At 33.6% G+C, this 24,277-nt stretch overlaps 2 protein-coding genes across 6 annotated transcripts in view; one reads left to right on the forward strand and one right to left on the reverse strand.

The window, feature by feature from the left end:
* The window catches only part of LOC123718969 (5'-AMP-activated protein kinase subunit gamma-2-like), a 45,527-nt gene extending 31,143 nt beyond the window's left edge, over nucleotides 1–14,384 (forward strand). For all 5 annotated transcript variants that reach the window (XM_045675993.1, XM_045675994.1, XM_045675996.1 and 2 more), the window contains 7 exons: nucleotides 122–170; nucleotides 3,908–4,045; nucleotides 6,712–6,864; nucleotides 11,402–11,580; nucleotides 12,118–12,321; nucleotides 12,951–13,097; nucleotides 13,703–14,384. In XM_045675993.1, coding sequence (XP_045531949.1) covers nucleotides 122–170; nucleotides 3,908–4,045; nucleotides 6,712–6,864; nucleotides 11,402–11,580; nucleotides 12,118–12,321; nucleotides 12,951–13,097; nucleotides 13,703–13,948 — 1,116 coding nt within the window. In that variant the 3' untranslated portion in view covers nucleotides 13,949–14,384. The remainder of the gene's footprint in view (nucleotides 1–121; nucleotides 171–3,907; nucleotides 4,046–6,711; nucleotides 6,865–11,401; nucleotides 11,581–12,117; nucleotides 12,322–12,950; nucleotides 13,098–13,702) is intronic.
* Nucleotides 14,385–21,398: 7,014 nt separating this feature from the next.
* LOC123718805 (probable cationic amino acid transporter) lies at nucleotides 21,399–23,996 on the reverse strand. The gene is made up of 6 exons (XM_045675705.1): nucleotides 23,846–23,996; nucleotides 22,965–23,130; nucleotides 22,530–22,657; nucleotides 22,081–22,282; nucleotides 21,770–21,868; nucleotides 21,399–21,492 (listed from the first exon to the last, which is right to left on the reverse strand). Exons 1-6 carry the CDS (start codon nucleotides 23,994–23,996, stop codon nucleotides 21,399–21,401), a joined length of 840 nt encoding a protein of 279 aa, XP_045531661.1.
* Between the last annotated feature and the right edge of the window lie 281 nt (nucleotides 23,997–24,277).

Genomic DNA, 24,277 nt, shown 5'->3' on the forward strand with positions numbered 1-24,277 from the left:
CAACCTTAGACTCAATATTTGCCATCAAATAATTACAAATCAAATCAAATGTTTTTGTATCATGATAAAATAGTCATTAAACAATGCTGCAAACGTTGCTGACAACCGCTTTATATTTCAGCTGCCAGTGGTGGATCCCTTCATACAGAAAGCTAACTTGTCTGATCTAGGTAAGTTTTTTAATTTACTCGATGAAGTAAGTGGCGTAAAGAGAGAAAGAGCTCGGTTTAGAGGTGTTGTAATTTTTAAAATCCTAAATCTAAGGCGAAGAAGACATATAGCTAAGTTTTGTTTAATTTATGTTTGCAGTTGGGACATATGCAATAGCATTACCAAAAGCAATAAAACAGTTAACGTTTTAATCGTTTATTTAAAAGTAATCATTTATCTAGTTTATTTTTGATTTCGGTCGTTAAAATTTATGATGTTTATAGATAATATATCATTTTAGCTTTTAATATTACGAATTTGGACGTGTAGATAGTGTTGAAATATGAAGTATATAGTGAAAGAAGGAGAACAATTGTTGATTCGGTGCGCGAAGAGTTTAATATTTGCAAAAGGTTCGCTTATTAAATTATTATATTAAACGTTAAAAACCTAGAATTTTCAGTTATTAAAAGTTTAATTCTTGTTATGCCCGGTGACATGAGGGGTGGGACTAACGGTGATTTTAGCGGTGTGTTGAGTGAAAAGGTTTTTCTTTCATCAAGATTATCGAACCCTCGCACCTGGCCCATAGCATCTATATTTTAATTACCATACTGCGTATGACGTGTATAATTAGTTGGAATTTGCGCCGTTGACAGTGAATTCACGTTAATTTTGGATCTGGTACGGATTATATTTAGCGTCGATATGGTATAGGAGTTGTGTGATGCGGTTATGTTGTAGTCGCGTCTCCCCGGTAAAGCGAGGTGGGCGTAGGCCGAGTTGGGGCAGAACGCCAACGAGTGTGTCAAGTAGTGAGCGGGTCGGGTGCGCGGGCGCCGTTTGGTATATAATTAGCAGTGAGCCGTAGGAGGCGCAGCGGGCCGCACCGAGTGGCGGCGTGCGATGCATGCTGCGCCTACACTACTTCTCGGACCACCCAGCCCTCGCCGTAGACGATGGCGAAGAGACCGTCTACTCGATAGAGCTCATCAAGGAGTTCGAAGCGGTCGGCCGCGCGTGGAAAGCGTTTCTCGCTGATTGGCTAGAAAAAGGTGACGCTTTGTTTATGTCACCCACGCCGTGTGCGCCCCTTGTTTTGGAAGCAGTCGTTTGATTGTTTTTGTATCAGCGTTGCGTCGTAATAACAAACAATATAGGGGGACGTCTTGGTGCTTGTTTTTTGTTTCTGTGCGTCGTTTAAGTGTGTTCAATTTAAAGTTAAATATATTGTGACTCACGACATGTTTTGTTGGTTGATCATAGTAGTTGCGGTGGCTCTGCTGAAATATTTTTCAATCAAATCTATAAATAATTTTAGCTTCAGCGTTATGTCTCCTATATATTATGATCTATAGTCGAGCTTACGTCACGAGGTTCCCTGTGACGTCACTGAATGACCTCAAAACCGTGCGCATTGCCAGCTGCTAAACATAAATAAACAACCGGTATCTTCACACGTGTAGTTTTGAATTAGTGAACGGCTAGACTTGAAATATATCTCGTTACTTAGAGAATTATTTTTGATTTTTTATGTATAGAGTGCTAACAATTTGGAAAAAAATATTATTGAAATGCTGTTTAATAAGTGTGACAGGAACAATAGGTTCATAAAGTTCTAGTCTTCATGTGCAACGGGTGCACAAATGTGACACAATTTTAGGACAGTTGTACATTAGCTAAGACTAATAAAATTGGTATTTGTAACACCCTTAAATTAATGCAAATTTCTAGCCAACTCGGCACTCTTCTCATCGCCTTATCAAGTGATATCGTGTATACATTATAGTTCTAAATACTGCTGCATATTTAATTTATGTACTAATCGGTATCAGTGTAGATTTTTTTTTCATTTGTCTTAATTATATGATCTCTTTGTTATGCACATTTCTCCTGAATTTCTCTGTATATTAATTAAAACAGCTGGGTTGATTATGACATCGTAAAGACTGATGTCACAGTTTTATAGTATCTTCGTGGTGTTATATATATTTGCTAATATTTCATCACTCAGCTCTATAACTTTGACGACTTTTATTATCAGGGCCAGGTTTATCTACTAAACCAGGTGCCAGGAGATACAGCCTCCACAAAAGACTCATTGATGTCACAATAGAGACTACGGAAACAAATTCCGACAATCCGAAATTACTAAACAACTCTCTTTTGATACTTCGTGGTTTTACCTTTATCTACAGTACTTTGTATTGTATTTGTTATATTATAATTGCAGTAAAGTATAATGTATTAGTGCGGATGTTATGTACGGAATGTTACACCGTCAAGATGTCTTCCATCATGGTGAATGCACTTTTTAAAGGGGACTGATATGGCTCTCGTTTCTGTCGTTTTTAAGTCTTCAACTGCTCAAAATTTGTAATAATGGTATCATAAACTCATGCTTTGAGATAATAAAAAAAGTCAGCCTGGGTTAAGTCGAGAGATCTGGGTGGCCACAATGTCTCCAAGCGCTTTATGATTTTTCCCGGAAACAACGCTTTTAGTGTGTCTATGTTGACCCTAGATGTGTGGGCTGTGGCATCTTGCTGAAACCATACACCTGACTTGTCAATATGTTCCTCTTTTAGCTGCGGTACAAAAAAAATATGAATTATGTCAATATACCGCTCGTTCATCACTGTAACTGTTGCACCTCGATCAGTCTCGAAGGAAAATGGCCCGAGTAACTTTGGGGCTGTGTAAAGCTTTCTGATGTGTTTGTTTTGGATTGCTTGACCAGTAACGGCCATTTTGACGATTGACGTACTCTTCGAGGTGAAAGTGTGACTCATTACTAAAATAAAAATTGTCCATCCCATTATCCTCTGAAAAAATCTCTAACATCTTCTGACAGTAAATTTTTTGTTGATTGTTTGGATTCTCTTTCTGGTTTGATTTTTTAGATCTTATAAAGTTGTATTCTTATGTCTGAGGCCAAATTCGTTAAAGACTCGAACTGTGACGGCTCAAAGAGGCAGCAGGTTTTCTAACTGATCGTCGTGAATGCTTGCACAGGTCTGTTTTGCGGGCGAATTGAATGATTTAGTTAACATCCTGTCGCTCTGAACTTTTCTACACACGACTTAATTCACCGAATGCTACGGGAGTCACTTAAACGGCGATGACAAAACTTGCGTTGAGCTTCCCACCCCAACAAATACTCATTGCAAAAGTACGCCTCTTCTGCGGACGCGCGTTGCGCCAGACGACTGCGATATAAAATCCGCATTCGTCACCCACCGAACACTCCCACTCCCCTCTTGCTAGCACCGTGGGTTACCGAGAAATTTGTTTGAAATTTCAAATCGGCGCTAGGACACCATTATAATATTGTTTTACCGAAATCATTGATGTCAACTGGATTTTTTTCAAAAAAAATTTGGAAAATTATTTGGGGAGCATTCGCTCCTGTTGTTTTTATTTTTCTATTTGCACACACGGCAAAAAATTGTTAATTTTTTATTTGCTATGTAAGGTAGCAAGCATTAAATAACGTGTAAAGAAAATCTTGGTAGAAGAAACTTTAACATTCATGATAGCGCATTTTGAATTAATATAAAAAGAATAAAACATATCGTAATGATAAATATACGTAAAACTGATTGTAAAAGTTTCCTGAACAGAAAATACGTTTTTACAGGACTTAACAAATAAGGATTAAGTTAATCGGACAACTGTACTTGTATAGACTTAGTAAAATGTTTAAATAGATTAACTGCGAATAATTAGGTTATATAATGCGTAATTTCTTTTGCAGAAGAGGACGAGTCGCAGATATTTGTTAAATTTTTCAAATTCCACAAATGCTACGATCTCATCCCGACATCGGCTAAGCTTGTGGTCTTCGACACACAATTGCTCGTCAAGAAGGCATTTTTTGCACTTGTGTATAACGGTGAGTTAAATAAAAAGAACGGTAAAAACAACGCATTGTAACTGTGTTATTTTTGTACCAAAGCTATTTGATAATAGTGTTTGTTATCAAGGTTGTGTGTGATTAGTTTGTGATATACCAGTTGAGGGTGTTATAATTGTTCAGTGTACTGTATAAATACTGCTTGGCATTTAATTAGTAACTTGATTAGTATAGCCAATCTCATACCACATATATCAGGTGTATAATGGTATATTAATAAACTAATTTTATAAGACACGTCAAATTCCTGATTAATGTTGTCAGCTGACATTATTTACATAAAATATTCAATCGCCCTAGTAATATATTGAACTCTACAGTGCATGCACATTTTATTTCATACTACTTTTGCGAAACTATTCATCCATATCGAATCTTGTTTTCTTAACATCTCTTCCAGTGTATAAAACTTTGCTGCGCGACGTTAATAAAATTAGCTATAAGCGATTTTAAGCTGAGCGATTATACAAATGAAAGTAACGATATTGTATTTTAATGCAGGACCCTCGAAACAATAACCACCGTGCTGGCTAACAAGGTGTTTATCGTTCCTTTAGTCTAAGTATTTCTAATGTAATACCTATTGTAAGACGTTCAATTTCTTATCTCAAGCTACTGACCGATAAGAGATTTCGTTATTATAGTCAAGGCTAACAAAAATGTACACTATTAACTTACCTACTACTACACCTGAGTGTACATAAGTATGTTTAACATGGGTTAGTGTTGAAATTACATCTCTAAAGGTTCAGACCATTAGAGAAAACTACATGTGATATTTTGATAAAATGACCACAAAAACTTCAATGTACCTTCACTTCAATTAATCTCCCATGATTTATTGCAATAATTTCTATATTTTTGTTTCATGCGGAGGATAAGTTTTATTTCTTATCATACAGTAATATTTCCTCATAAATTTTTGACTCCGGACAAAGTCCTAATAATGTATTTGTTAAATAGATATTAATTAAGAACACCTACGTATATAATATGATAAAATTCTAAAAAAATTAAATACATAATTAATTATAATTACATTCAGAATTATTGACTAAACCTTGGGGTGGAATAAAAACGTCAGTTTTTTGTGTCAATGACACTCTAACACTCAGAATCACAGTCTTAGCTTTATAACTTTCGTATATCAAGATCCAATGCGTTTTTAACATAAGGATCCTTACTTATTTAAAGTCTAGACTCAGTATTTTACCTTAAGTTCCCATTAAACATGTCTACCATCATATTTTAGTTGGCTTTTAACTGATTGCTTTAGTAAATAGTTGACCAATGTGAAAGTGATTCAATATTGCAATCACGTTTATTAGGCATAGGAATGTTCTAAAATGCTTGCATTCATTTTTTAAATTATAACAAATAAAAGTTTAAAATTCTTTAGACTACAATTATATTGTCTATTCAATAAACAACTGCCCAACTGTTGTATTTATACTGAAAATCGTGGTATATTTATTAGTTAACGCAAACATGTAAATCATAACATAGCTAATTTGATACGTAAGCACTCGGTTGCGTAATTCAATGTTTAACACATTGAATTTTGATGACATTTTGTTATTTGCAATGTTTTATAGAAAATTAACAATGGATTTGTATGTTTATGATGTTTAAATCTAATGAAAATAATGATAAATTTGATTACTAACAAGTTTATATTCCTGTATGTAATTAAAACTCACAAAGCTATGAGATGAAATAATTATTATAATATCGGTAACTTTAGTCACTTTACAATTAAACAAGTTCAACATAATCCTATAAGCCTTTCTTTGATTTCCTAAAGCAGATGTAAAATAATCGGATATATTTTGTACATATTATTGTGCCGAGTCTTATCTATAAATTCCGATAAACGCTTTCACTTTATTTTTATGCATTGATAAAATAGTAATATTTACTCGTTTAAGCATTGTATATGTAAAAGCCGGCCCGGCGTATCTCGTTCCGTTTAACAGATTTTATGATTTGAAAAATTAATTCATAATTATTGGGCTTAATTGGATTTATTTTGATATATAGGCCACTCTTCAGTAATGTAACTACGACATTTTACGCTTTGTTGTCGGCGCAATAATAAATAAAGCAGATGGCTTTCCTTTCCTTTACTGATGTTTTTGAAAGATACATTTCTATTTGGACGAAGACAATTGCAAAAACAACGTTGGTTCAATTCTTGAGTTATAAATGGTGTAACTAACATTACTTTGTTTTATGTATAGATTTAGTCACCTACATGAGTCACACTTATATTCAATGAATGAAACACTTATATGAAATGAAAGGTATGAAGCTAGGCACGGCTTCGGTTTGTAAAGTACACATATTTTTTATTTATTGTAATAAACAAAAACAATTTGCGGTAAAAACCTCTACCCTTAAGTGATTGTTTTTCATAACTTTTTTTTATTTTTAGCGTCTAACCTTCACAATCCAATACACGAGGTTCGAGTAACTCTATTTATCCTCTACTATAACTGTTCATCCTCCGTTTACCTTGTTATATGTATAACGCGTGATCATCTATTAAGATAAACAACGTACCAATTATCGACTCCATTATACCCTACAAATCAGCCCGATTTTGTTAACAACTGTTTAAGCGAGTGTTATAATTTTGTCCCCAGGTGTCCGTGCCGCCCCGCTATGGGATTCCCAAAGACAAGAGTATGTGGGTATGCTCACAATAACGGACTTTATAAAGATCCTGCAAATGTACTACACCAGTGCAGACGTCGCTATGGACGAGCTGGAAGAACATCGACTTGAGACCTGGAGACGTAAGTTATAAATTACAAATTCGAGTGCTATTAACAGGTGATTGTGCTTAGGGCAGCGTTGGCTTAGTGAGCGCGTGTCTCTTAACCATGTCGTGCGGTCGAATTAAGCTTGTGCACAGATGGACTTATATTTCCATGTAGACTCACTTGTACCGTCAAGGAAAACTTCGTGAGAGAACCGGCATGCTCTTTGATCTACAATTCGACGGGGTGTCTCTGGCACAGAAGGCTAACCACCTACTTGTCTATTTTAAAAGATGTTCGTGAAACATATATGGGTCTAAGATATAAAGGTTGAAGCGCCACTGGTTTTATTTTGTCTCAATATTCGTACCGCTGATGTAGCATTGTGATCGCCCGGTACAATAAGATGTACGACTACATCTAAAGAATTCTTATTAAACTAATCTTAGTAGTCGCCCTTGCAGCGTTGGTTTCCCCCAAAACATCCCATTTCATCCTTTTGCAAATAATCATACATCTCATCTTTGGTCTCCATATGTTAGTTGTGTGATCCATTTGGTCACGAATTTTTCTTATCTGTTGTTTTTCAACCTGCACACATGCTCATTTCCATATCAGTTGCTTAGCATATCTTTCACGTCTTTAACTCTTGTTACCTAATAGTTTAGTTAGTAGTCAATCCTATTATAGAGTATTATCTCAAGTACCCATTCGAATCTGTCAAAATGTTTACGCGAAGAAACAAAGAGACAAATTCTTTAAAACGGCGTTAAGACATAGTGGTATTAGACAAATTGACTTATTTTGAATTTAGGAGGCAATTGAGTAGTTTGTATTTAATTACAGCTGGTATATTCGGATTGTTAAAACTTTTTTATTATGCTATTTTTGTATATAATATGTTAATGGTTCTTGGAATAATTATGTTTACTTAGTAATAAACTCAAACTCAAAATAACTTTATTTATATAGGTAAACAAGTACACTTATGAACGTCAGAAATAAGTTAAAATTAATTGTAAATTTACATTTACTACAAGTTTGCAAGTCAAAGGCGTAGAGCGGGCAAGAAGAACTAGCAAGAAACTTTCCGCCACTCTTTTTAATCGCTAAGTTTTGAGTCATGCACATTGTTTGAACTGGAGCAAATCAATTCCAAGGATTAGGGTCATTTTAAATATTCGTCAAATTCATAATAAGCTTTATTGACTAATTTACGTTTAACGAGGGCTTTGAATTTATTTACTGATAATTCTCTGATTTCGCTTGGGTGTTGTAAAAACGAATACAATTTCCATTTAATGTGGTTTATCTTCTGGAGCTTGGTTGTATATTAAAAAATATTGTAACATCTTAAATTATCACATCATTTTATGGATATATATTTTCATCATACATAGTTATATTGCATAATTTAAGTACGATTAAATCGATGTCTAATACCAATGAATACTAGATACCTAGGTTACCTAGGTTTTTATATTTTTAGGATAATAAACCTTGTACAATATTATCCTAAAAATAGCCCAATCTTATCGGATTCATTGTTGTTCGAATGATATATCTCTCGGATCCTTATAGACTCTAGTAGTATTGTTAAGGTGTTTTTCTGTAATAAAATTTTATACAAATCCAGGAATGTAGCCGATATTCTAAAGCTTGTTATTGATGTTATTTCATATTTCACTGGGTTCTTGTTACGTAATTCTCCGTACAGCGAGTCGTTGATACTGAGTTCCCTTGTTAGCGACTTAACAATATTTTTCCACTTCAAAAAACAACAACATTTTGCCGTTTTTCTCCTTAAACTGATATCAAAAAAATATTACATATAATACCTCTTATATGCGTGGTGCAATGGGTTGTTGTTGTTATTGGTTCACCTTTCCCTTCTCCTGGTCCGGGTATAAACGACAAGGCCTACACGACCTTACCTCTCCGTCACGGTTCCCATGTATTCACTTGAAAATCGCTTCTCATTCATATTTTCTACATGGCCAACTATCTAAACATTCCTTTTCGTATCCTTGTCACTACGTCCTCTTTTATCCCACACTGCTCAGGTATCACACGTTTGCTTATTCTATCACGCAATGTTAGACCACACATCCATCATAACGCTCCAGTTTCAACGCATTTTTTTCCTTATTGCATTTATTCTAAGCCAGATTCAACAGGTACGTTACCGTTGGGACGAGCACCCCTCTATATATATCCAGTCGAGCCTTATTTACTACTAAGCTACAAATTATGGACAACAACATTTGGTTGGAAATTATCCTAAGTAAAAGTATTTCGATATACATTTTAAATTACTAATAACGAAGAGTAACACAACGTGTTAAATATTATTTAATTACGCTTTATGATGAATATCTCAAGAAAGTTATCTATCCCACCAATAACTGATTACACGATTAAATGTGAAAAATAAATATTTTGAAGTAAATTAAATCATTTTATAGTGAAATGGTAGAAACTGATCAACATAGAAACATAATTCTATATCGGTTTTATAAGTAGGTACACTTCGAGTGTTATTGCATTATGAAATAATGTTTTCCTTATAGTGGGTATTTAAATAGTAAGCCAACACAGAGCGATGACCGCGGATGTTAATTAGGTGACGATTCAGCTGTTTTAATGATTCTTATTTGGCATATTACATAATTATTTACTTGTGGAAAAATAATAGCTAACATGATGCGCTTTGCAATTATTGCTTCATAGGTTTCGAAATGCATAGTTATAATAAATAAATGTTTATGTATTTTGTCATTTAGAAAAGTATCCGTAACAATCGCAGAATTATATAAATAAATAAATCCAGAGACAGTTAGTAGTCTATTCCACCAGAGTGAGATATTTTGTGTAAAAAAATTAAATATGGATTACATTTATGCTTTACAAAAATCCCGATTAGATACAAATGTGTGTATAATTTTTTGCGATGGTGGGGTTTCTGGTCGTCGATTAAAGTATGGGGAATCCATCTGGTGCAAAGCTTCCTGACTCCTAAATGTTCGTGTAATATTTCTTGAACTTGACTCATACCAATATCTAGGCTTGCCCGTATTTGCTGATAAGTCACTCTCTTATCCTCCTCTATCATACGTCGCACAACACTGATGTTATCTGCAGTAGTCGCTATTAAAGGACGTCCCTCACGCGGATCATCATTGAGATTGCTATTGCTATTGCATTGATAACGTCCACGCTTAAACTCGTTAAACCAGTTGTAAATAGTGTCACAAAATGGTGATTCATTAAGAAATGCTAATCGCAGCGTATCATAGCTTTGAGTAAGCTCACAACGAAAGTGATAATAAATCATTGACTGAAAATTTTCTCGCATTAGGTTCATTTTCACGTGAAACAAGACTTTTAGATTTGCCGCCAATTCACAAAAATAAATAACAAATGAATGCAATATACTACATTAGGTTACCAAACAGTTCTAAAATTGAAATTTGTGTTTGTCTTTGGCAAGTTGCAGTGTTTCTAACTGGCCAGTTCTAAACATTTTCAGTGTTACCCACGTATAGACATATGAATCCCATTGACATAATAAGAAATACGATCGAAATTCATTAATAATTAATAGTGCATTCCAACAAAAATAACGATATTGAAATTTCACTCCCAATATCCTCTTTATAATTGCAATAGTATTATAGTAATTATATAATATATTACAATTTGGCTAGACTCGTAAATATGGATGAAATATTGCTTCACCATTATGATCTGGAAACGGTAAAAACGTCCATGACTTGGAAAAGACCGTCACCTCCAACTCCGATGTCATTATCAGAATCATTTATGGCGATTCCATCCGCCGGTAAAATCATCGGCTGTTTTTTATGGGTCATACGGGGACAGATGATAACATTTACATATACAGGATATTTTAAGGGTTCAGGGTGCAGATTTAAAAAAAGGGAATAACTTTAGAAAAAAACAATATTTTGTATATCTTGTATCTTGCGCGTATAAACAGGAAAGGTCAAAAATTACATAACACTTATTAAAAGATAGTTGTATCATACTCATTTTACCTTTTATTGAACACACCTAGTATTATATTTGATTTTTGTACAAAGGTTTACAGTTAAATATATATTATTAATTCGAAGTTATTAATATGCAGTTTAGTGTAGATATAATGCATATATCATATAGGTTTGATTTCTAGAATTGTAATTCTTTCGGTTTGGAAGGCACTGTAGCTTCAAAAAACAGTGGCGCAACAACCTTTTGTTTTGGCCTTTTCTGTATCCGTTTCTTAATATATTTTTAAATTAATAAGTACGTTAATCCGCCTTTTGTGCCTAAGATAATGTTTGAAATGGAATGTGATTCACTTATAGTACGTGTACCCACAGATACGATGCCCGTATATCTTTGTTACCGAGTTGAATTTGAAGCGTCAACTACTACGTAAGCTTTGACGGTGTATTAAGAATAAACATCGTTGCAGCGCACCTGTAACTAGATCGGTGCATTATCGCTCTTCTTATTAGCAATATTGTTACTTTATTATTTTTTTTATTATCTTTCTATAATTTTTCAGAGGTACTTAAGGGTTCGGTAGTGCCGCTCGTATCGATTGGGCCAGATTCTTCTTTGTACGAAGCCATTAGGATACTGATCACAAACAGGATTCATCGTTTGCCCGTCATCGACCCGGAGACTGGCAATGTACTCTACATACTCACACACAAGAGAATACTTAGGTTTCTCTTTTTATATGTAAGTAGCCAGAATTATTTTCAATTAATAATTTAATTTTGAAAACAGTTATTATGGTAACTGATAATACCTCGCGGCTTTTGTATAATAATAGCGATCTTGTTTTAAAATGAAGATGCTTTAACATTACAAAAGCTTAGAAGAACTTTCAAATGTTTACATGTTTGCTTTAGATACTCATTACCGTTATATTAGATATTACTACATCGTAAAATTGGAATATTATAAGTTTTCTTTAGATTACAAACTATTGACTTTTTTATAAGTAGTAACGGTTTTACTCTACGTGGGGGGTCATAAGATCCTTCAAGTTAGTCGCTGTTCCAATAATATATTTAAAGATGTTATAACTAGACTAACAACTACAATTTTTATCTATTTTAAATTAAGCTAAATTATTTTATTATGTATGACCAAAACAGATATTAAGTCCTTAACTAATATCGGTTCGTTTGAACTAATAATTTTAACACGAATACAATGAACCCATCGCAAAACGCAGAATTCCAGTACTTACATTATTAAATACATTTTCAGATAAATGAATTGCCAAAACCCAAATATTTACAAAATAAGCTACGAGACCTGAACATTGGAACGCTTAATAATATTGAAACGGCCACAGAGGAGACTTCTATTATTGAAGCCTTAAGGAAATTCGTCAACCGTCGAGTTTCAGCATTACCCATTATTGATACTGAGGGCCGGCTGAAAGATATCTATGCCAAGTTCGATGTTATTGTAAGTATTTTTTTATAAAACCTGGGGCAAAGGGGCAGGCCGCTCAACTGATGTTACGTGATGAATGTGGGCTCCCGAGTGCGTGTTATAAATATAATACGAATTGCAAAGGGTTGATGATTATGGCGTATCATTATGTTGTCGTGACCTCGTAAATACTACTGATGCAGAAGTATTCTTATCCTAGAAAAGTTGAAGTTTTCTGGATTAGTGGACAACAAAGAAGTTGTGTGTTCAAATTTACGTTGTGCCTATGTTTTTCTATATGTTCCATTTAAATACAATCATTTTAGTGGAATGGCAAGGGTATCGTACGAAAACCGCCATACCAACCTGTCATAAAATTGGGTATAAACTATCAAAATCAAAGTAAATTCAATCTGAGATTATCTAGGATTATAGCTCTGGATTTTAAGTTTTTAATTAGCATTGCGATCGCATTTGTTATCGTATATAGATTGCAAGGCCTGGAGTCTTCCCAAAACCTCTATATATATTGCATATGTATTCCATGCTAGATAGAGCAGTTTTTCCATTGAGCCTCAAAATAATTCTAATATAGGGCACTATATTAGAATTATTTTAATATTCTTTATAATTAAAGTTAATATCGTTTGATTTTGTTATAGAACTTGGCTGCTGAGAAAACATATAATAACCTGGATGTGACGTTAAAAAAAGCAAATGAACATCGCAACGAGTGGTTTGAAGGAGTTCAAAAGTGTAATCTGGACGAGACCCTCTATGAGGTCATGGAAAGGATTGTCCGTGCAGAGGTAAGAAGAGTGAGAAGAAGAAGTTTCATATTTCACTTCTTTATTACGATATTTCGTACTATTCTTGCGTTTGTTCTATAATTGATGATTCTTGACTAATGCAGTCATCGAACATGACGTATCTTGTCAAATAACCGTCAAATAACCGTTTATCTTTTTTATTTTACTTTTGTGATGTTTTTACGAGAGTGTGTGTTAAATGTAGAAAGAAGTGAAACAGTAATAGAAAAATTTAAACATGAAATAAAAATAAAAGCGCAAGAATACATCAGATGCACTACTGTTAATAGGGAAAGCTTAAAACTTTTGATATAATAATTGGCCGCCCATACCAAGGCCCTGTGAGACAATCAGTTTTTGCCAGCCATAACCCACAAGTAGCGTTTGTGGGTCACGATTATTGAAATTAATTTTGTTTAAAGCCTCAGGTTGGTCTAGCGCCCACCCAGGGTGACGGGTCTCCGATTCTAAATTGGCTGGACCCACAATAGAATTCATAATGCAGCCCACCTCCCCCCTACATTCTAGGCTGAACTAAGAATATTACGTAGACCCAATAAAACGTCCTAAACAAATTCAGATCATGATTTTTATAAAATTTATAGGTGCATCGTCTAGTCGTGGTAAACGAAGAAGATAAAGTAACGGGCATTATATCATTATCGGATCTACTGATGTACCTCGTCCTACGTCCGACTGGCGAATGCGAGGGCGCCAGCCTGCGTAACGAACACGGTCCGATCGTAGAAAAGGACGAAACTGCAGATTCTATATCGATAGAGAATAACAAAACCATACAAGAAGATGAATTGGAGGGAGCCGTTGGCGGTGAACCATTGGAGGAAAGTTAATTTGTAAATTTATAATACAAAAAATATTTCTATCGCTACCAAACCAATATCGATCTATCTCTGTTGATACTTGTTCTACAGAATAATATTTATAGCAATGACTAGATGTAGAATATATCAGTTATATGTCTATTTTCGAGATAATAAAAAAAAACAATTACAATAGAATCGATTAGCGATTGTATTTTTTAAAATATATTAATCAAATTGTCTAAAATTAACTGTACTACGTTGCAATGACAATGTCACTAACGCTCATTATAAAATCTGGACTATGGAAAATGCATCGTTACCATGGTATCAAACTCATTAGACCCCGTTTTATTTTAAGGTCCAAAATGGCCACCCTTTTCCGAAGACTACTTCATTAATCCAAATAATATAGCAACAACACTTACACACATATTTGTTAACAAAAAACGCTGTAGTATTCGCAGTGTCAGTATTTTATACCAAAGGAATATTCCTCAATAATACGGGATCCTGTCATATTGATATGCTCATGCCATTATCCAATAGGCATTATATACCTATTGGATAATGGCATGAGCATATCAATAATGAATAAAACTCAAGCTTATTCAGTGCGGTCTAACCCTACCAACCGCCGAATGTCTATATGTTGGTGCGATGTATTCAAAACCACTATATATCGTATATCTCTAACGATATGTTTAGTTGGAGACGGAAGATTTTTCCATTCTCTGAACAAATAATAACCATTTGACAGTTCATGATTAGTTGGTATCCTAAAAATTGCGTTTATACATCATTTCGACCACCAACTTTATATTGAATTTGCAAAGGTCGACTTGATACGTTCAAGCCCTGTGTAGTACTTAAGTAACTCGTAAAGAATATTCTGACCTCTGGTTGGCTAATATATTTTATACCATTATTTAGTAAGTAATCTGCCAATTTCATCGCCTTTAGATTTAGTTAACATGTCAGTATTCGGAAAAAAACTAATATGCTTTAAAACTGTATGTGATTTAGTATTTCAAACTGAAACCGCACTTCGATTAATCGGACAAATTTTCTCCTCCTTCTGATGGATGAATATCTATCATTTTGAAGACTAAAAACTCTTATTACATAGAGCAAGAACTAAAATAAGAAGAAAAAATCTCCGACTTTAGGGAAAGATGGCCATATACCATATGGTCCTACGGGCCGGAGGAAGCGGTCTGAGATTGATTCAAAATTATTTAAAATGTCTAACGCCCGCTTTATATATTCCAAATATTCATTACCAATATTGATATTTGTTTCCTCTTTTCGTTTAGATTAGATTTTTAAAAAAAAATATTACGATTTGTTACATTTTAAATGGTATTTTGAATATACGAGCCGGGCGTGTTGATGACTAAAATACTATTACGTACACTACATGAGTATAAATTCCCCATTTAAGTTGTAACAGAGTCATATATTAAGAAATTCTCACTTTATATTAATTCGACTTAAGTTAGTTTGGGATTAATTTAATATAAGGTTCGATTAGTGCGAATGATAATTTCTAGTGATTTCGTATGTGTATAATAAGCACATGTCCCCTACCAAATCTGTATATGCACAAATGTACAGTACATAAAAACAAGGCACATAATAAAAAGTATGTTCGTTACATTTAAGGTCCAAAATTCATTATTAAATATTAAATTATTACAAATTATTACTTGACGCCACAAGAAACAACGCTCAATTTTCTACCTTTATTAAATTTTGATAAAGCTCGTAATTGTCACTTTTCGATGTGGTTTTCTATCCCACAAATATTTTTATAAAAAACAACAAGCATTTATTAAATTAACATTTACCTTGAAATTATCTCTTGATAGTATTTTCTTTAATAGGGCACTTTAGTGGCTTATTCATATATTCCTATTAAATTGTCTAAAATCATTTATGTATTTAAAATGTCATATCAAATGTAGTAGTGTAGATTTCATATATTGTATGTCATATTTGTGCTTCGGTGCAAAACAATATATGAAACTGGAGTTGTGAAATATACTTTCTAGTTGTGGATTATCAAATTATGTATTAACGTACCTTCTAATGTTTGAAAATTATTAAATGTATGTATTTTTTAAATAAACAGGTAACAATAAGGTTACCCACAATGACCTTTGCGCGTAAGTTTTCGAAGTTGATTAGAACAAAATGTTGGATAATCATAATTGTTTTGAACAATTTTTGAATAACTTGCGTGCGAAATATTTACAAATTACACATAAATCTGTGGTATTTGTTAAATTGTTGTGCCTCATGTAACAGGACTCATGTTTGAATATGAAATTCTTTAGTTTTTAAGTTGTATGACTAAACATGTTGTTTGATCTTAAGAATTAAAGCATGATTCCGTAGACTTAGTTTTATTTTCCAATATCAATTTCCGTGTCTGGTTCTGTATAACTTTATCAATTACGACATAAACGTATTTAAAGCCACCTATTAAAATAATTGGCACAATGCACATGCGAAAAATAAAAAGCGGTCTATCCAACCAACCAAGTTCGCGGCATGTAGAATAGATTTCAATTGATTCGAAACGTCCATTACATGTCATAACTTCGCACTTATATTTTGATACGAGATTTAAATGTAAGCATTATTAAATTAGCACCGATTGTGGTCACTGAAATCCGTGTGTAGGTTGAATTAAAACAGAATTTTTCAAATGTTAAGAAAAGTATATTTTATTCATAGATTGTTTTTCAATAAAACGACTTATTTATTTAATTAATTTATTCCAACTGCCGACATCTTTCCGACATAAAATAGTAAAATTTCGCCGTCTCCAGGATACCGCCAATCCACATTTATTTTGGTTACATATAATTATTATGCCTAAAAGTGATTGTATTATACAATAACATTTAAATACATACAAAGAATATAATTTCTTAGTAATTTTAAATACTGCATAAATCCTGCTAAAATCATTATGATATTTTCGAATAGGTAAAATGTGATTTGCCTTCTCTGTATGACATACGGCATCGACTTTTTGGTTTGGACATTTGGGACAAATAATTCTTACCGTAGCCGTAACTTACTGTCGTAAAATACGGCGGACGATCTCGTTAAAAACTTCTAAGGCGTCAGGGTGGGTCGCAAAAAAGTTAGCAGAACTTTACCTAAAATCATACGTTACATATGCATGTGTAATGCATGTATGATGATGATTATAGAAACTGAATAAAAAAAATATAAGAACCAAGACACGGAGTGGATTCTGTGATCCTTTCTTTTCTCTCTAAAAAGTATCTATCCGACGTTCCACGACTGAGCGTTTCTCAAGGCAATTTTTGCCGCGCACCACCGCTATGTGGAACCAGCTGCCCACTGAAGTATTTCCGAACCAATTCGACTTAGGGTCCTTCAAGAAAAGAGCGTACAAATTCTTAAAAGGCCGGCAACGCACTCGCGAGCCCTCTGGCATTGAGAGTGTCCATGGGCGGCGGTATCACTTAACATCAGGTGAGCCTCCTGCCCGTTTGCCCCCTATTTTATAAAAAAAAAAAAAAAAAAAAAAAAACTATAAAATTAGTGATAAAGCAAGACCTTGTCCAAGCCCCATTGGTCATGATACCAGTAATTAAGACGTAACACCCAACCCTGATTTAGATAAAGGATTGCTTTCAATTGAATGAATATTACAATATAAGTGGCACAATTAGAAATTTTTCAAATGTTACGTGGCTATTTTCGTACAATTTTTTTGACCGGCGGTATAAGCTTAGGCCCCTGGAGGTAACTGATTTTACAGTTTGTACAATACAATCACTCACCCTAACATTAATAACAACAAGACAAGATTTGTGTCTCCAACGGATTGGCTTCAGACCACGCTAGATTTAACTTAATAGATTTTCGAAAGAGGCACGCTTATGATAAAGAAATTTTATTCGCTAAGTATGTTGTAGACACGCGCTTCACTCTTTGTAGTGTTGTCTTTTCAATATCGATGTAAAACCCTCGTAGATTTTTATTAATGTGTAGGATTCACTAAAACAATATTCTTTATGGGACCGGATGCTACCGAGAGGATAACCTGGAGGGTCACTTTGAATAAAGTGTTAACCATGGACACTCCATACCACAGGGTGTACTCGCGAGTGCCTTGCCAGCCTTTTAAGAATTGGTTCGCTCTATTCTTTAAGGACCCTAAGTCGAATTGGTTCGGAAATACTTCAGTGGGCAGCTGTGTCCACAAAGCGGTGGTGCGTGGCAAAAACTGCCATAGAAACGCTCACTTGTGGAACGGAGGACGTCGTGGTGATACCGGTGGAATTTCGTACTCTGCCTCGACGTCCGATGATGAAACTGACTGAAGCCTACGTGTGTTTTCTTTGTTAGGAAATCACAAAATCTATGAACGGAACAAACAAATAAGCAACTTTCTAGACTTAGTTTTTGCGTGTTGGCTGCCTTTTGGTATGGTTATAATCGACACAATAGATGAATTTAAATCAAATTGAGTTACCGACGAATGGCTTCATTACGTCTTGTTAAAACGACGATTACCTAATCAGTATAGGTGCAGTTAAAGCGTAGGCGTATGTAGGAATTATTGACATTGTTGTGTACTATTTTAGTGATACGTAGTGATGAAGCCCATCCGATGTAGCTACCTTACTCTACGTTTACAGTTTACACAATATTATATGTTAGTACAACAATCTCTAAACATATTTTTTTGTATTATATAGGTGCACTAAAAGTTAAAAGAATCAGTTAAAGTTATTTAACTGGGTAGTCAAATTATTCCAATTATATTTTAGTGTAAAAACGTCCGTTACATTTATGATGAATGTTTGGCAAATGCTTCGTTTTTAAGAGCATCTTTTTTATATACGCTAATTCCAAAAACGATTAATGCACCAAATTTTGTAACACTATTAAGACAATATGACTAAACAGCTTTACAGTTTATATTTGAGCAGTGGGGAATAATACTAGATTTGAGATACTGGACAGAAAGCTTTTGTTTTAGTTGTAACTGAGCGCGAAATGTGACTCCAGTATGTCAAATTCTAGTAGGCTTTCAAGATTCTGGAGTCAATATTCGCGGTCTTAGTAGTGATTTTACATTCTCATAATACAGTAGGATTTTTTTTAACTTAGAAACTAATACACATGCCGCAAACCTTAAATATCATTAAAATTATTTCCTGCCTAAGAGCAAAGAATTAAAATTTATTTACCGAAAATCGAAACATTTTCTATTGACTTTTACACACATCTTTTATGAGGTAACATATGTTGTATTATCAATATGACGATATATATTTGTGCTAGGAAACAAAAAACTTAGCGCATTTATTTATAAACCAAATCAATGCACTAACACTGTTTGAACTGAACTTTTTTCAAAATGGCAAAAGTCTATCATTGTCCTCAGTGTTTAATACCAGCGTAAGTTGTCTGTCTTTAGTTTTTAAATAAATACGTTTTAACTAATATAATATTTAATTTAACGCCTAATATTTAAGAGTCTTAATTGATAGTTAAATACATAATTTAATTCTAATAAACAACAACAACTTCATATTAAGGCCTATATTTAATATGAATAATACAAACATCAATCTTCGTTTCATTTCTAAATAATAGTTACGCGAAGAACAAGCTACAATATATAAAATTAAAATCACATTTAATTTGAGTATCATAATATTATAGTGAATAAATTTAAATGGCGAATCTCAGTAATAGACACAATAAGCCACAATTAACACGATGTCCTTATCATTATCATCGCTTTGAAGATGAATAAGAGTGACAAAACATCTATTTGAATCTCATACTGAATGACCTACAAAATAACGTTGAGATGTCTAATTATCACATGCATCCCATACTATGTACAAAATCAGTATTAAGTTAAACAGGCATTAAAGTAAAACAAATGTCTAATTTAAGCGAGTTACTAACAAGACTAATTAACCAATATATTACTTAAAATATCACAATCGTGAGTTTCAATAGGACCTATATGTTGAGGATAACGTAACGAAGTGCTGAGAAGTTTGCGTGCGTATTTTATTATAACTACATTATTGTCTACAACCATTTCATGACACCAAGATTATAATGACTATTACAAGTTTAGAAAACATTCACACAAATTGGTATATTAGATATGTGATTTACGTGTTCAGTATTATACATAATATAATTAAACTAGACATTTAAGCAACTGTTTAGGCTGACAGACTTAGCTATTAAAAGTATTCAATAGATTTTTGTTTTCCAAAATACATATTATACAAAATAGTGAAGTAAGAAAATTTTAAAAGTTTTACGAAACATTCAAAGCAAAATTTCCAATCTTTGTTAGATTTAACTGGGTTTCATAATAATGCTGAGCCATTACGCATGTTGTTTTTTTTTTTCTTGCATGATGAGTCTTTTATGACGGGACACGCATCGTCCTTTCGAATTTTCGAATCGTTACTTGCGCGGATTCATTGCGCACATAGATAAAATCTATTTTAGCCGGTGTTCAAAGTCACAGGTAAAGATTGAAAATTTTGCTCAACAAGCAAGTATCACGCTGGATATTTTGCTTGAAAATTCGATTGATATGTTTGTGTGCGAAGAAGTTTTAGGTTCGAATTCCAAAATGCGTAACAAACTTGAAGCCACACAATTAGTTTGACATATTTTGACTAGATCTCGAAACGTTTTGGAATAAGCACCTTAAGCGTTGGATATACGAATATCAGACCAAACATTCAGTTCTTTCAAATACAGAGAGTGATTAATATTTTATTAATACTAGTTTAATATAGTAAATGCATATATTAGACAATAACATATAAGGATTCTCACCTTTCTAAACAATTTTATTTTACAAAGTGAAATACGGACAAGAATAATCTAATACTGTGTAAAAACAAAAAGTGAACTGATTAATAAATAACTACTTACGCTATTAATACTGATAATTAAAATAAATTTATACATTAAAAAACAATGAATAAATAAACTCTGTAATACTTTTGTGTAATAACTTTTTTATTGACTTATAACTATCTCTCTAACAACTCTTTAACAACACAGTAACGTCGAATATAACTAGAATGTCAAGGTAATAATGTTTTATATTTCTTATACAATTTTATAACGTTCAAAGTTAATCTTGGATACTTCAGATAAAAATATTTTACTAAAATAAATAATATTTTCGTAATTTTGGTTCATCATAAAATAAATTCTATATAACTACTGTTAAAAATAAGTGTAAATAAATAATTTCTTTTTTTGTACTAGTTGAATGCATAAAATATAATCCCGTATCTATATAGTATGCGAGAACGGGAGTTTTTTCATTATTGAAACAAGTATAAATGCCGAAGCAATACAAACAAGGAAAGACTCTCAAATTAACATTTAAAATAAATTTTCAGGAAAAACATTATATGGGATAACACGGTATTTAGTCGTCCCATGCATCGTAGGAAACCTCCGGATACGCCCATGGTGGTCGGCTAGAAGTGTGCGTGGTCACATTGTTGGTTTGAGGATCGAATCTGTAAAGAGAAATTTCCATAAAACTGATTCTCGAATTCGATTTCACATCTCATTAAAAAGAGCTGCCGATAGTTTATATCTTATGATAAAACTTTAATTTATCAATTTACACTAACATTTAATAAGTAGACAGACACATTAACCCAAATCCAATAAAGTAATGTTAAAATTTAAAACACTACCACTGCGATTCGCTTCATATACAATACAATATAGTAATAATTTTTGTAGATGAAAATAAAGTTACACATATACGTTTCACTGGCAGGTACTTACCGAGTTTCTACTTGTTTAAATGATACATTGCTTGTAGTACGGTTCCGTGTTGGTTGGGTTTCTGTTATCTTCCAGGACTGCAGCGGATCTTCATAGATTCTGAAGAGTTTTGATTCGAAAATAGATTAAATGGTATAATAAATACAACGACAATATCTGAAAATTGCGTGAAAATCTCACAGTATAATTATTATGTTGCTCACAACATTTTTTTAAAGTACAAGGAAAATCAATACTTTGATTTTGAAGCTTAAAAATGGCACAAATGAGCTCTGTCATTAATTATATTTGATTTAATTGTAATTTCTTACTGATGATCATTGTTGCCGAAGGGTCCACTTCCATCGCCCTGGAATATGTTTCGATCTCCGACTGGGTAACTTTGAGTGGGCCCTGGGACTAACATAGTACGGTCAAGTGGGTTCGGGGGTGGTGGTATTGGCTCCGGAGACTTGGGCGGGTCGGTCTCTAATACAGAGTTCTTAATACCATACATGAAGTACATAAAGAATCCTGAAAAAGTAAAATGTCTGTTCTATTAAATTTGATTAGTTAAGATTACTTTAATGTCATGAAATTTTGATATAATTTTCCATTCCAGCAGTTAGAATAAATAAAAATACCTACTACGAATATGTTATTCCAACTTTCAACGTACGACAAGATTTACAAAATCTAAAAATGCTCAATAAATATTCGAAAATTACGTAAATTAGCACATTTTTGTTATCTGTGGTATCTTTAGAGCAAAGATTTTTACCTAAAATCATCCAGACGGTGAATCGTACAAGGGTCAGTATAGAGAGGTTTAAAATCAGATATATGTTTACAGTAACTGCAATGGCCGGTACAAAAGGGACGCCAGGTGTAGTATATATCAAGCCGTTCCTGAAAGAATAAAACAATTGAATAAGACCACCTGTAGACGAAATTCCTAACCACCGTCATTTGTTTCACGCTGTCTTAGGGCCGTCGCAAAGGATGTAATATAACATAATTAGTAAAATGGAACTCCATGTTCATGAAATTCAACGCAATTATTAATAAATTTTCGCAAAAATATTAGCAGATATAGGATATAAACAAAACACTGAATATTATTAAAATGTAACACAAACTATCGATGTTAATATAATTAAATATTCTTATCTCAATCGCTTTATTTGCTATTAACAGAGAATACTTGTATACATACTTATTTTGTGGCTTGCGTGAGATCATAAGTAGGATGGCCAAAACGCCGAGTGCCAGTAGAACCATTAGGAATGCAGTAAAGTTGCCAGGGCTGGAGAAGGCGGCGAGCATGTCGAAAATTATAACCAGGATGTACATCAATCCGACAGCCCTTATCACGAACTTTCCTATGGATATAACAAGATCAAGAAATTGCAAATTAGTGCATTAGTAAGCGATTTTCAATGCATGTGGGTAAAGACTGACTGTGGACTGTGAAAAAATGATGATGCTCATGCAGAACAGAATGTAGCTTAATGCCAGTATGAAGTCATTGTCAAACGGTTCCATATTAAATGTAGTTTAATTCATCTTATATTTTATTTAAGTTTAAAAGGCAGCTGAATAAATAACTTCAGATTTCCACTCGAAGTCACAATTATTCTTAAAGCATTATTTAAACTCGAACTCCCGCAAATTAAAGGCAAGAAATTTTAGTTTTCCGGGACTTTTGACGCTTTAGCATTCTTTGAATTGTCGTCTTTTAAAATAAATTATATTTATATATTTGCGCTATAACCCTTTATGGATTACAACACCAGCTTGCAGCAGCTTCTTTACCTAGTACCACCAAGAGTCACTCACTCAACCTGTTTTTGATTCTGTGCTATATATTTGGTTTGAAGCCACTAACGTCTAACCCGTAAGTTACGAACATTTGAGGTAAAATGGAACTCATAACTTTGTCCTTCTTTTATATTGCCAGCCTATATATTAGCCTTTTCAACCGACGAAAAAGAGAGATGTAGACTCTTACTACGTTTTTCGTATTCTACTGTGACTATTACAATATGTAAACCAAACTTTTTAGAATGTGTTTATTTATAAAACTAGATAGATTACCACTCTGTTCTGTAGCGGGGCCACAATCAATCCAGGGCAAGAACCCCGGGCACAGGTAGGACATGGCGAACAAACGTTGGTATATGTCGTCGAAGAAACGCTGGAACCTCGACACGTCAGAGCAACCAGCACTGGGCACTGCATCAAGCATACAAACTCCATTTAACTATTACAACTACATACCACAATGTTGTTTTCATTTGAGTTAAAAGTTGTAAATCTTTTCGATGTCACTTACACCATGCGCTGATAATAAATATTTATTTAAAAGTTGCACACAATAAACATCAAAACTTTAATTTTGTTTAAAGCCTCAGGTTGGTCTAGCGCCCACCCAGGGTGACGGGTCTCCGATTCTAAATTGGCTGGACCCACAATAGAATTCATAATGCAGCCCACCTCCCCCCTACATTCTAGGCTGAACTAAGAATA

This window comes from Pieris brassicae, chromosome Z (assembly GCF_905147105.1).
Source record: "Pieris brassicae chromosome Z, ilPieBrab1.1, whole genome shotgun sequence".
NCBI lineage: Eukaryota > Metazoa > Arthropoda > Insecta > Lepidoptera > Pieridae > Pieris > Pieris brassicae.

Bases quoted from the DNA above. Each gene is read 5' to 3' on its own strand.
- LOC123718805 (XM_045675705.1), bottom strand. From the start codon at position 23,996: ATGCTTGATGCAGTGCCCAGTGCTGGTTGCTCTGACGTGTCGAGGTTC. The intron at 22,658-22,964 runs GTATGTATACAA...TTATTCTTTCAG, and splicing joins TCACGCAAGCCACAAAATAA to GAACGGCTTGATATATACTA. The intron at 21,493-21,769 runs GTAAGTACCTGC...TTCTCTTTACAG, and splicing joins TTTAAACAAGTAGAAACTCG to ATTCGATCCTCAAACCAACA.